This window comes from Amblyomma maculatum, chromosome 11 (genome assembly GCF_055883805.1).
Source record: "Amblyomma maculatum isolate TAMU_Amacu chromosome 11, ASM5588380v1, whole genome shotgun sequence".
Lineage (NCBI taxonomy): Eukaryota > Metazoa > Arthropoda > Arachnida > Ixodida > Ixodidae > Amblyomma > Amblyomma maculatum.
The window spans coordinates 72,412,346-72,426,534 of record NC_139354.1 but is presented as its reverse complement, the minus strand read 5'-3'; the positions used below and the strand labels follow the sequence as shown (position 1 = coordinate 72,426,534).

The following is a 14,189-nucleotide window of genomic DNA, read 5'->3' as shown; positions in this document are numbered from 1 at the left end:
ACTGCAAATCAAAAACAGCAGCTTTGGTTCCGCGTCCGCCGAGACTTGCGAGCTCTTGATGGCGCTGGTATGTGCGCAGCCTCCTTCTGGCGTAGTCGTCTGCACAAAATTTCTGTGTTGTTCACAAGGTGCCACACATTTTCTTCAAAGTGTGCCTTGAGCGCAGGAACTAAAACAACAGTGACCCATCATAACACTGTTTAAAATCAAATTTTCGCGGAGTTAACCTAACAAACAAGCAAGACAACCTTGCAAACATAAATAGGTAGACGTTTTAGAGAATTCTTTAGTAGCGCGACTGCAGGTGAGTGCTTGGAGTATTAAAATCACGCTGCTATACCGTTCAGGGTTCTTTAGAAAGTACAGCTCAGTAGAGAAATATATTTTCTAGGCTATGCTTACAGGAACAAATAAGCGTGGGCAGCAAAAAATAAAAAAGATTTGCTCAGCCACCAAGCTACGGTGACAAAGGGTAAATAGACAGAACAATAGATTTAAACCGAAATCTACCTACAGCACTCTTTACAGCATATGCGCTTACAAACTGCTCTATATGCACACTGTTTTTTACAAGATTTGTAAGCCATTCGATTTACGTATGCGACTGGTTTCAATGTCTTCGTCGCGGCTCCACCCCGCATTTCAAGGGTCGCAACCAAACGACCGGTATTTTCCGCGCGGAGTTCAAGCCTTAAAGGTATGAAGGGACACTTCGTTCTTAGACGCGGTGCACAAAGCGTCCCCGCAACCACAGTGTCTCTTTGTCTGGCCCTGCTACTGGTTCTGCTAATTTATTTTCTTAGACGATAAAGCCAGTTTTGATTTACAGCCACATAACATTCGTTTTTAATCGCTTCGAACAGAGCCAAGGAAGTACCGTGCAAACGCCGCTTACTATGAGCGGATGTGAGCTGGCACAGTTCAAGCTCTTTGCCACTTTGCGCTTTACTAGCTTTGCCGGAAAATACGGAACAACGGTTACACGCTAAAGCACACGCAAATCCGTGCACAAGCGAATAAAAAAGCTAGCGTTTCAGAAGTCAAAGCAAAGTAGCACACGCATGCACATACGCAGGAGACCAAGAAGACATGAAGAATAAATGCTGCGAGGAAGTACATAGAAGTAACCATTGGTTTTATACAAAAAGAAAACTACTTCACTGCACGCATATTACCTTTCAGGTTACCACTTGTCTCACCTGACTGTTAGAATTCAAAGTAGTCTTCTTTTTGCTTCTCTCGGAAATCGGAACATTTTCCATCTTTTTCTTGAATGGTTCGTTCATAGGAGAACACAACACCCGGGCATTTTGTCCGAAAATAGTGCGAGTGCTTCGCCCAACCGGAACTGTGAAGAGTGGGCAGTACAATGGGGGGTGGCCGCCACTTCCGAGGCGGCACTGACCACTTCACAGGATGACACTACCCTTGCAGGGTCGTGATGGTGGGGAACGTTTATTGATTAATTACAGTTTAGGAATCGTAGAGTGGCTCCGGTACATAGTTGGCGTCTCTGTCCGCGACACTGCATGACAAGGCCCCATCTTGCTCTCGTTTCACCAGAGCCCGTTGAGACTCCAGTGTGGAGCAGTTGAGGAGGGCAGCGCCCATGTCTCTCGGGAAGGGATAGGGGAAGGGGAAGGGGAAGATTTCAGGTACATGCCCATACCATGTGGAAGAAATCTAAGCTCTCCTCACAGCGGGGGCATCTCCCATCCGTGTTTGGATCATAATGCTTTAACATTGCAGGACAGTGTAGAGTGCCAGTTTGAACGCGCCTTCAAGCTCGTTCTTCAATCTTACGCAGGAGCCAGGAAAAGGCGGTGGTGGTCGCTCTCAAGCTTTACAATTTCTTGGAAACCCAGAGAAGCGGCGGGTTTGTCTCCGAGCCAGAAGAGCTTTCATGAGGAGGCTGGTGAGCAAGCACTCGGGCAGCTGCGTCAGAGCTTTCGTTTCCTCGTGGCTAGGAACCAAAATAATTTTCTTTAATTTTGGATCTGCGGCAGTCCCCCTGTGAATACGACTCGCTGAGGGGGAGATCGTCCCTGCAAAGTAATGATCACATGCTTTTCAGTAGTCTGTTATGATAAACATTGTATTGTTGTCCGCAGCAACAAGCGCTATTGCCACTTCCTCAGCTCCCACTGAATTCAGTGCTCAGAAGGAGACTCCATCAACGAGTTTTTCCTGGTGAAGAACAGCGGCCGTGTAAAATACAGTTGGCGACGGCCTTGCTATGTCTGCATAATATACACCAGGTCAGGAGCCTTTCCGCCCCTGAAGTGCCCGAGCCCGTGCTTGTCATCTGCTTTCGTGCGTGTCGGTGGCCATGTTAAGGGGTAGCGGTGAGACCCAGGAAATATGGCGCCACAGATCTTGGATACTCTATGCCTCCCCTGGAGAAAAAGCATGTTAGGTGCCTAAGCGGTTAAGCAGGCGGGCCTGCTCCAGATCCTGGTAGGAGCTGAGCAGCCCCAACGCCTTGACTTTGGAGTCGGGTCGGAGTCTGTGGTGAATGAACAGGTCCTGAAACCGGAGCTCCTCTACCTCAATGATAGTACCTCTCAACAAAGAGATGCGTTTTGCTATGTTATTTTTGAATTCGCTTTTGCATGCAGAAGCTCCGATTTGCTGGAGCGCATAGGATCCCACAGTCGATAGCATACGCATCGACCTTGGAAGCGGCCCGCTGAAGGCGGTCCTTCATTTAATAAAACTCCCCTCGGTGGCCCAGATAGTAATGTAATCTGCATATGATGCATGCTGAGTTCCTTCCACCCGGTCCAGTTGAATTGAGAGATGTAGTATAGCTACGTCGAACATAAGCTGTTATAGTACCGCTCCCTTAAAAGTTCCCCGAGTTCCCATGTTGTCAAGGACGTAATCCTCTTCCTCAGTCTGGTTAAAGAACTTGCGTTTTGAGAGGAAATATGTTGTGTATGCGTCCTTAGTGCTGGAATTGTGTGAGCTGAAGTCGGCCAGTATGCTACTGTGTTTGCCATTCTCAAAAGCCTTCTTCTGCTAAAGGCAAGGATGGCTTTGTAATTACGTTGTATAGTTGTGGGTTGTATTAGGTCTCTGTGTAGCTGGAGGAGGACGTCGTGCGCATTCATATGTGGTGGAAACCCGAACGTGGTGGCTGCAAAGAAGCCCCTGGCCTCCAGGTTTGGAGAGTAGCGATCTCGTTACAGGTCATTGATGTAGGCCTCAGGTTGTCTGCATTCCCGGACTTCCCTGCTTTGGGGAACGTTTTCCATTCGGGATGGAGTGGACGCCTATCAGAGATTTGGTTCTTGTAGTCTAACAAATGAAGGGTGCTGAGCCCGGGAGGTTCGCTAACAGGTTCACTGTTATGATGGCCCCTCCCGGAGCCGTACCTCGGCGCAATATAGCTAAGGCCGTCTTACGGTCATGTAACTCAAAAGGAGCATCGAGTGTTTGATTACGCTTGCCAGAGTACGTGTACTCGTGCCCAGTCGGCTCCTGCGTACAGAGAAATCTGTCGCACAAGGTGTTCGCAAGCGGCCCCTTCGGACCTTGGTACCCGTGCAGAGCTCGCCGAAGCTGCTTTGCGTCTCCCCTCTCGTTTGAAAGGGGTCAATGAGACTGCGACGCTATGTCCCATTCGAGCTCATTTGATTAGCTGCAATGTCAAAGCGTGCTATTCAGATTCAATCTAAGAGCTGCACAGCATACGCTGCAGCCTGCTCTGTGAGTTGGGCTATGCAGGCTGGTAGTTTGCGATCAGTCTTCTGATTTGTCTCCCATTTAGTTAAGCTCCGGCGCGCCTCTCACAAATTCACGAGGTGAGTGTCCACTGCGAGGATCTTTTCGGTAGTCTGTAGTCTAGAGTAGTGCTTCTGGATGCTGTCTATATGTTTAGCCCCACCCCGCGTAGCCGCCTGAAAAGAGTACCGGAGCGATTGCTAGCTTTCGAAATTTGTGCCAATCGGTCAGCTTGGCTTGACTCTGTTTATTGCGCGCTGCTTTTGCTAGGCGTGTACCACGGAGAAGGCAGTGCACACTGCCTAGAGAATTACCCAAATTATCCCATGCAGCCTATCTAGTATTTTTAACTAGAGAAAGAAGAGGACACGTGTCCCAGGTTACCGAGTTCGCCACCCTTGTGGGGTACGCCGGGTACGTGAGCAATGTAAAGCGAAGAGTGATAGCTGTGATAGCCCCATTGAAGGCTAGGAGCATTGATGTCTCCAACGGTCTCTGGGGCTTCTTTGTAAGCTTGATTGCGCGAACAAAGATTTAACTGAAAGTTAGACGCGGTTTATGCCTGGGCAGTATGTATTGAGGATATGTATTGATGTCTAGTGGCGTCTGAGAGGCAGTACCCGTATCATTGTGTATTCGCGCTCGGTGCTCAAGTAAACGTCGTCCTTACCTGCGGTATAAGCCTGATTCATCAGGATGCACGTGTATGGGCCCACTGAAAGGGCTGTAGCCTGAGATTTTAACATCCATGCCATGCTACTGCAGGGCAAGGAGCACCGGCATGTCACCCGGGGACTGCATGCAGAGTTAGAGGTGTGACCGCTTTTTCCATGGCCGTAACTTCCTGTAGTTTCATTGGATGATCTCCAACTTTTCAAACATTTGTTGATGAGTTAGAATGGCAAGTCATGACTAATTTAATATAAAGGGCGAGGGTCGGACGTGGGCCGGGAGGCGGTGCCGTCCAGTCGGTGACCACACTGAACCACAGAGAGCCGGCCCTGAACAGTTTTCCTCCGCTGACTGACGTGAGGCCATCTTGCGATTGAGGAGCGGGGAGTCGCATCAAGTGTTCTTAATTTGTGGGCTGGCCCAGGGCTGCCCAGTCTTAATGATTGAGTAAGTAACGTTGGCCACAGTTTTGAGGAATGGTTGTTTTAGGGCCGCCTGGAAAATGTCCTCGAAGGACTCTCAGAGGGCTGATATAATTTAATTCGAGAAGGCTGCCACACGCTCTATTTGCTAATAATTTGCTCTAATAATTTGTATTGGGGGTTATTGTCTGACATTGCATTTCTCTTTGTATAATCTTCTCCGTTGCCGTAGCCTGTAATCAATCATTTTTGTGTTTCATCCTTAATATGCCCCCCTTACTTAATGCTCCGTCATAGGAGCCTGTAAGATATACTGAATAAATAAAAAGTGAAGACAATTCCATGGAAAACATGAAGTGGGATGGTCTAGACTAGTGCAGAGCGTGGTTAGGCGTATTATTGAAGGCCAGAGTGGCTGATACAAAGAAGAAAATAAGGAGAGCATTAGTATGGCCTTAGAGTGGATGCGTGGCTTCAGGATGGCTGGTGTGGTTTCACTATCGATGAGCGAGCAAGTTCCCTGAAATATTCCGTCAAGTGATAGAATTTGTAGTAAAGGTTCTAATCAGGCAACTTCATTTTCTGAGAGTGCTAAGCTAACTCTGCAGTCGCTCACAGTATCTGTTTTACTGACTCTATCGTGATGTGATTTTATTCAAGGCGCTTTAAAGCTGGGCTACGTTTTGACCTATGAAATGGTGATATTCCCCATATGTTTCAGTGCCAATCCCAAGAAAATAGATTTTACGACATGCAGAAATAGTTACAAATCAGTTCATCAACGTTCAAGATCACACACGATTTACCCACAAAAATTTATCTCCATGCCCATACAGTTGAATTCGCCATGCGAGAAGCATATCGGAAAGTTCAGATTGATATTCGATATTTAAATGCTATCGTGAATGCGATGCTGGTTGTTGTAGTTAGATCGCATATAGTTTTTCTGCCTGTATTTTCCGGACTTGAAATGTTATACAGCTGCTTTCATTTGCGTACAGTGTAAGTACAGTATTTATTCTGCAAACATGTTCCGAATATTTTCTAACTTTAACACTTCGTATACTGCATGTTTCTGTATATACTGAATATGAATAACCTTCATGTCTGCGATTAAAAATATGATTGACTTCCTTTCCGCTTGCATAACGCTTGTTCCGATTAGTTTAAATGCTCTGAAATTATAAAAATAAAGAAATTAAAATTCAGAACGAAGTCTTCAAATTTCACAAATTTGAAATTCCTTCTCTGCTATGGTTTACCTTAGTTTTGAAAGCCCCTAGCTGTTCTGTCACCCTAACATTTTTTCAATTCCTAAGTCTTTTTCCCTTTTGGGGTGGCGCAGTGGTTGGGGCGGCGCTCGACTGCTGTGCCCAAGGATGCTCGATCGAATCCCTGCCTAGGCGGCCGCTTTTCTGTGAAGGCGAAAAGCTTGGCGCAGTTGTGTTGTGCGATGTCAATGCAAGTCAAAGATCTCCCACCGCTCGGAATTTCCGGAGTCCTCCACTGCGGCATCTCTCATAGCCTGAGCCACTTTCGTGCATTAAACCCCACAGACCAAACCAAACCGAAGTCTTAACTCCGATAATATTAAGAGAACAAACAAATGAAGTTTCAGCATTTTCTGTGTAGTGCCATCTCAGCGCAAAAAGCTTTGGATTGTGGGTTAATCGGCTCTCTCCTGCTACACCTGACAGCGTAATAGGAGCGGTGCACAATTTGAAGCTTCTGGCCTTCTTGTAATCAATAAAATCCAGCGGCTGCTCCACCCTGCAAGAACAGGTTTGCGAAAGCCTACTCCGCATAACAAGACCAATTCATAATCTGCCCATAATTTGGCTAGTACAGAAGAGAGGTTTTATATATCCTATAACAATGCCATCACCCAGGTTAGAAAAGCTCCAGAAACATTCATAAGCCATCAGGTGTATATAAACGGGTTAACTAATATACATTTGATATTAGAGACTCTTAGTATAGCGCGCACAGACACACTCAGACAAAGAGCGTACGCAGAAAATATCGTGACGCACTATACGATACCCGAGACCGAGCTCTTTCGTACGATCGGCCAGCGTATGCCGAAACTTGAGTTACTCGTGCACGGCCCTCACGTACGTTGGGAGGTCAGCGTTGACAAGATGGCGGCGTTCAGGCCGCCCGCTTCAGAGTTAAATCGTCTTCGTTACCGCGTTATAGGGCACGCTGCAACCTATAAATGGCACACGGGGTCTTCGCTTTGCCTTGTAGCACTCAGCTCAAATAATTACTAAAAAATTTGCTTTGTTCATTTATTTTGAACGGCGGCATCGCAGTCCCTAAGCCTGACGAGTAGCGTTGCTTTGTTGGCCTGGAAACGCAATGAAGTGGATCGCTTTGGCTTACCTGCTTACACGCGTGTAGCCGTAAAAATATGCTTGGCAGTGCGGGGCTGAAAGGAGTCCGGTATTCAACATGACGGCAATACAAGGTAAAAGTATTCATCACAGGAATACCAACGTTGGGGAGTACAACGAAATTGTCGCAGCAAACAAACTGGCTAAAATTCTGGGGCGACTTGGCTAGTTTTGGATGGGAGAAAAAGGAAAAGCTTGAATGTGTTTTTTGTTTTAAGTCTAGATGTCGCAAACGTAGCGTCCGTTCGCGCTTTCGTACGGCCAACTAAAAGCACGGATTGAACACACGAAGTAGCGTCCCGTAATTTTCTGGCCTTTATCGTACGAAAGCGTTCATAGGCTATACTAAATATCTCTATTGTTACCAAGATCCAGCTGGTAGTTTTTAATATGCTGCGATGAAGGGTCAGCGTAGTGCGGCAACGTATTAGCGCATGACATAACAAGTTGCGAAAACTCTCGATAATCAGTTGTTTTAGGATCTATCATGGCATAACTTCATACGTATACTGCAAATTGAGATCCTACAGCTGCTTTGAGAGAGAAGGATATTAGTTCTCTTTTTGTTATTTTTTTTTCTCTTACGTTGTTTCTACAACGAGCTGTCTTCGTCGTAGTAATATTTGTGGCAAGTTACGAGAGCGTGTATCTTTAGTTTGTGCCTCGGCGAAAAGTTACTTATCGCAGCTTTTTGACTCCTCTCTACAGATGGTGTTTATAATACATTTAAGATGATGTATGCTGACCCAGTCAACGGCTGTTTCATTCTTGTTGGTTTTGGTGGATACAATCGAAGGGGTATGCTTGTTTTCCCAAACATTTCTGCGGCCGTTCTTGTTATAACGATTCTTTAGAATTTGAGATTTCCCTTAAGGGTACGGCAAGAGTGATAATTACTAAGAGTATGCTATTTTAAGGTATCACAACTACCAGCTCTAGAGCGTTGCACCAGGCAAATAATTGCAGGACACGAGATGCACATTTGCAAAAAAGTGTTGGATGTGTGCGTTAACTCATATAGTATCTATTAACAATACTTACAAATACCGCACTTGATATGTTCTTTGTCTTCGCCCATGTATTCCTGAAAACAGTCTCTGGAAATGAATATTTCTATGCAGGTAGAAAAAGGCATGTGTCTCGCGAGAACAAAAGAACACATGTATAAAAGAAGTGCCAACTTAAAGGGACGCCGTGACGTTCACCAGGGCACTAATTCTAGCCGGTCTCTAGGTTCTTTACACCTTTTCAATACCCCAAAGCCCAATCGTAATGACGAAATCGTAGCACCTAATATTTTATTCGGCTTAAATAATCAGTTTTTTGTGGCACCGATGTGAGAAACACAGGCCGGCGAAGTTGTTGTTCTCTTATTTGATGGCATATTCCCACACAGGGGGATCGGGCAAGAATTGGGGTGCAGAGATATTAGATTTTGAGATGTATAACTATATCGCAAAAATAGTGTAAGATGGGTGGTTTATTCAGCAGATCAGCAGGACTCGATCAGCAGGACAGGGCAGATCAGCGGCGAAAACGACGACAGCGAACACAGTCACGCGCAGCGATCACGATGCCAGTGGCTGGAATGTTCCTCGTGCACTTCTTCCTCTTCACAATTACCCGCGGGACGAAGAGGAGACATCCTGGCGACTTACGGCGTGAGCAAGACGGCAGGGTCGTATAGGGTTTGAGGCGCTGAACGTGAACAATCTCGCGTCCGCGCCGGCGTAGATCATGGGACTGCGTAACAGGTTCCACCACATAATTAACCGGAGCGGTGCGCTCCAGAACTCGGTGTGGGCTATGGTATTTAGTAAGAAATTTTGAAGACAGTCCAGAAGCATTGGAAGGTATCCACAGCCACACAACAGCGCCAGACGAGAAGTCTGGTGTCGAGTGTTGGCTGTCATGGCTGGATTTATGGCGGTACTGGGTGTTTGCCATGAATGCGCGGGCAATTTGTCAACAGTCTTCCGCATACTGGGCTGCTTAAGACGCAGGAGTATACTCTGATATGTCTAGCTGATACGGGAGTATGGTGCCGATTGTAGCAGAGGGTTGACGGCCGTAGAGGAGAAAGAAAGGAGAGAAGCCAGTAGTAGACTGCGTTGCGGTATTGTATGCGTACGTGACATACGGAAGGACGAGGTCCCAGTTTGAGTGGTTGAAGGAGACGTATATAGAGCATGTCGCCAAGGGTACGATTAAAACGCTCAGTGAGGCCATTAGTCTGGGGATGATAAGCGGAGGTGGTTCTATGAATAATGTTGCACTTGGTGAGCAAGGCTTTCACAACGTCGCTCAAGAAAACGCGTCCTCTGTCGCTGAGCAGCTCTCGCGGTGCGCCATGGTGAAGAACAAATCGCTGCAAAATGAAGGAAGCTACTTCTGACGCTCTGGCAGATGGAAGTGCGGCGGTTTCTGCATACCTCGTCAGATGATCAACGGCTACGATAGCCCAGTGGTTGCCGGCCGCAGTGTAGGGAAGCGGCCCGTACAAATCAATGCCGACGCGGTCGAAAGGGCGTGGTGGGCTGGGTAACGGCAGCAACTCTCCAGCAGAACGTTGAGAAGATGGCTTGCGACGTTGACAGGTTAGGCATGAGCGAACGTACTTGAGTACGAAGGTGTACATTCCCTGCCAGTAGTAACGCAGCCGAAGACGAGTGTATGTCTTGAAGACGCCGGCGTGACCGGATTGCGGGCCAGCGTGGAAATAGTCACAGATTTGCGAACGTAGCTGCCGGGGAATAACTAGCAACCACTTGTAGCCATCTGCGCAGTAGTTGCGGTGGTAGAGGAGGTTATCACGAATGGCGAAGTGGGAAGCATGGCGGCGGAGAGCACGCGATGGAAAAGCAGCTGTAGGATTGGAGATAAAATCGAGGATAGAATTTATCCAAGGATCTTGTCGCTGCGCTGACGGCATGTCATTGATGTGAAGCGATGGCGGGGAATCGTCGGAAGAGGAAAGGCTCGCCACCTCAGCTGTAAGGGGGCAGCGGGAAAGTGCATCGGCGTCGTGATGCTTGCGGCCGGAGCGGTAAACAACGCGGACATCATATTCCTGAAGGCGAAGAGCCCATCTTGCCAGTCTGCCGGAAGAGTCTTTCAGTGAAGAAAGCCAGCAAAGCGCATGGTGGTCCGTCACTACGTCAAAAGGGCGACCACGGAGTTAAGGGCGGAATTTAGTAAGAGCCCAAATAATCGCTAAGCCCTCTTTTTCAGTGACAGAATAATTAGATTCAGCCTTCGTGAGTGTACGGCTAGCATAGGCGACCACGTATTCAGTATAACCTGATTTGCGCTGAGAGAGCACAGCGCCCACACCAATACCACTGGCGTCTGTGTGGACCTCAGTAGGCGCTGTAGGGTCGAAGTGACGTAGGACAGGCGGTGCCGTGAGGATGTGGCGTAAAGAATTGAAGGCATCGTCGCACGCTGGTGACCACGACGAAAGGTCAGAACTGCCGGACAGAAGTGCTGACAAGGGAGCAGCAATGGAAGCAAAATTCCTAATAAAGCGGCGAAAGTAAGAGCACAGCCCGAGGAAGCTACGTAGATGTTTTATGGAAGTCAGTTTGGCAAAGGCTGCTACGGGCACGAAGTTTGGCAGGGTCTGGAGATACAACTTCTTTGGAAACAACGTTGCCGAGAATAGTGAGCTGGCGGGTGGCAAAACGACATTTTTTCAAATTCAGCTGCAGTCCGGCATCAGATAGGCAGGTCAAAACGTGCTTCACGGTAGAGGTATGTGTCAAAGTCAGGAGAAAAGACGACAATGTCGTCGAGGTAGCAGAGGCACGTCTTCCACTTTAGGTCATGCAAAATAGTGTCTGTCATCCGTTCAAATGTTTCCGGAGCATTACAAAGGCCAAACGGCATAACTGTAAATTCGTACAGGCTGTCGGGAGTTACAAAGGCAGTTTTGGGGCGATCAGCCGCTTCCAAGGGAACTTGCCAGTACCCGGAACGTAAATCTAGGGAAGAAAAGAGCTCGGCGCCTTGCAAACAATCGAGAGCGTCGTCGATGCATGGGAGAAGATAGACGTCCTTTCACGTAATCTTATTAAGGCGGCGATAATCGACACAGAAGCGGATAGAACCATCTTTGTTTTACGAGGACAACAGGTGACGCCCAAGGGCTGCTTGAGGCTGAATCACGCCATTCTGGATCATTAGGTCGACTTGCTCTTCAATAGTCTAGCGTTGGGTTGAGACACACAATAGGGGCGCTGTCGCAGTGGTGCGTGGTATGAGGTTAGGTTACAGTAGGTATGGTATGCAGTAGGTATGAGGTTTTGAGGGGTATTTGGAAAGGAATTATGGTGAACGGTCTTACTTTCGGAAATGCGGTTTTGTGCCTAAAATCAGAGGTACAGTCGATATTAGAAACAAATCAGAGATCCGTTGGACGATTAGCACTAGGTGCCGAAGGCAAAACTACAAATGAGGCGGTACAGGGAGATATGGGCTGGCATCTTTTCGAAGTGTGGGAAGCTCAGAGTAAAATATTATATGAGGAACGCCTGAGGAAATTGGACAGTAACAGATGGGCAGCTAAAGTATTTAAATACCTGTACCTAAAAAGCGTTGACTCAGAATGGAGGAAAGGAACTAGGAAACTAACTAGTAAGTATGCCAGTAACAAGGACGGAGAAATAAAGAGCATTAAGCAACAGGTAAAAAACACAGAAGGTAAAAATTGGATAAATTCGATGGAAAAGAAACAGAGTATGGAATTATACCGAAAGTGGAAAATGCAGATCAGGAAGGAAGATTCATTTGATAACTCAAGAGGCAGTGCCCTACTTTTGAAGCTAGATCAGGGTGCCTTAGAACACACAGCTACAAAAAGAAATTTAACAATGGAGATGACGCATGTGCTGTATGTGGAAACTCCAGTGAAACAATTCCCCATATTATACTCGAATGTAATGGTATCCATCCGGAAGTTGGTGCAGGCGCAATCACTGTTCCTGAAGCTCTGGGGTTTAGAGATAACAGTGGCCGGGTGAATAAACCGGCGGTGGAAACTAGCAAAATATGACTGGAAGATTGGTGGCTTAAAAGCAGAGAAGTGAAATAATCTTAGTAATGTAGGAACAAAATTTAATAAATAGAATGATGGTTTAGTTAACCATTCTAAATCTATAATTAAGAAATAGGGAGAAAAATGAGCATGATAGCTACTGCTACCACCCCGTTTCAAAGGGGACGCTCCTATATTCCATCCATCCATCCGTGGGTGCCGGTGTCGATGCGGTGAGCGACTGTAGAAGTTTGACCCAAAGAACTTTGATGAGAGTCGGAGGAGGAGCGAAAGTGATGTACGCGTACGTAGTAAGATCAAAAGCGGAGTGCGCTGCTCTGGAGGAAGATCGGCGTCGATGGAACGGAGGAACAAGTCTGTAGAGGGGGGAGCGGGCGCAGGTGAAGGGGGGTTGAGCGCAGTCACGGCAGAGTACGGCACGTCATCAGGTTCCTCGGAGATCAGAAGAGGATGCGATTGGCTGGATACTTCAGAGGCATTCACCATGGCGCAAAGCAGTAGGGGAGTGAAATGGGTTAGAGACCCATAACATGGAAACGAAAGCGGAAATAGCGAGCACTGCGTAGGACAATGGAAGGCACCTGCGGCGCAGGAAAGTATGGGCTGGTGTGAAGAGAACGGTGTCATCGCTAACAGAGGCACAAGTGACACGAACAAGCACTGAAGAGCAGAGAGGAAGGTCGATATCTTCGGCGGCGGGGGCTTTAGCACAGGAATTTGATTGATCAGCGTCTGGTAAGGCATCGGGCACAGTCGAGAACCCCACTTAAGCTCGAGCACAATCAATAATAGCAGCGGGACGCGACAGAAAATCCCAGCCTAAAATTACAGCGTGTGAGCAACTTGGCAGCACGACGAACTCAACCGTATAAAGGCAATTCTGGATAACTACTCGTGCGGTGCACGCTGCTAAAGGCTTGATATGCTGAGCGCTGGCCGCTCGCAACGAATGTCCCGCTATTGGCGTCTTCACTTTCTTTAAAGTGCTGCATAGTTTTGCGTCCATTACCAAAATCGCAGCACCAGTGTCAATTGGAGACATGACAGCAACATCCTCGACGAAAATTTCAATTAGGTTTGCCGGCGACAGATGAGGATTTGGGAGGTTCGACGGGGTCGCAATTCTCGCCTCAGGAACTGCGGTCTCTAGTTTTCCTCATGTGAAGCGTTCTGTCGACGTCGCATCGGAGAGATAGAGCGGCGTCGCGGCGATGGTGAACGGCGGACGGACATGGCTGAGCGGTCTGGGGAGAAATGACGGCGGGCTGGAAGTTCAGTAGGCGCGGAGTACTGAGGCGTCGGAGACCAGTACCCAGAACCATGAGTAGGTGGTGCCGACACTGGGAGACGGTTGCGGCAATAACGAGAAATGTGTCCAGCAAGCCCGCAAGTGTAACAAATTGGCCGGTTATCCGTCGTGCACCAGGGATTACGTGGTCTTGGAGCCGGTTGAATAAACTGCGCAGGTTCTCGCACAGGCGAAGGAGGCGGCTGAACGTAGGCAGGTGGCAGCGGAGCATATGTAGGTGGTGGTCGGGCAGCAATAGCCGCATATGTTACGGGGATGCGACAGGCATGGATTGAGGGGCTGGAGGAAGAGATTCAGCTACCTGCTCTTGAATAATTTGGCTCCAACTGGGAGCTATGTGTGAGGAAGGATCTTGATGGCAGGACATAAGAGAGAGCTGTCGAGCAACTTCTTCCCGAATGAAGCTCTTAATTTGCGGCAGGAGCCCAGAATGTTCGCCTGCATCTGTCAGGCAAGCAAGAGACTCAGAGTGCATGGTGTTTGCGCGAGTTATGGCCATTTGTTTGCGCAGTTCATCACAACTTTGAAACAGTGTGACCACTTCGGCGACGGTGCCGATATCTCGAGCCGACAGCATCTGAAAGGCGTCGTCATCGATGCCTTGCAGA

The 14,189-nt window shown here is 47.8% G+C and overlaps 1 protein-coding gene across 2 annotated transcripts in view; it reads left to right on the top strand.

Annotated features, from left to right (window-relative positions):
* Positions 1-14,189, top strand: part of LOC146174150 (uncharacterized) — a 62,164-nt gene that overhangs the window by 30,144 nt on the left and 17,831 nt on the right. Inside the window, exons 4-5 of one of the 2 annotated variants that reach the window (XM_084584059.1) lie at positions 1,808-1,915; positions 7,925-8,014. In XM_084584059.1, coding sequence (XP_084440185.1) covers positions 1,808-1,915; positions 7,925-8,014 — 198 coding nt within the window. The remainder of the gene's footprint in view (positions 1-1,807; positions 1,916-7,924; positions 8,015-14,189) is intronic. The other variant, XM_084584060.1, reaches the window with a different exon arrangement.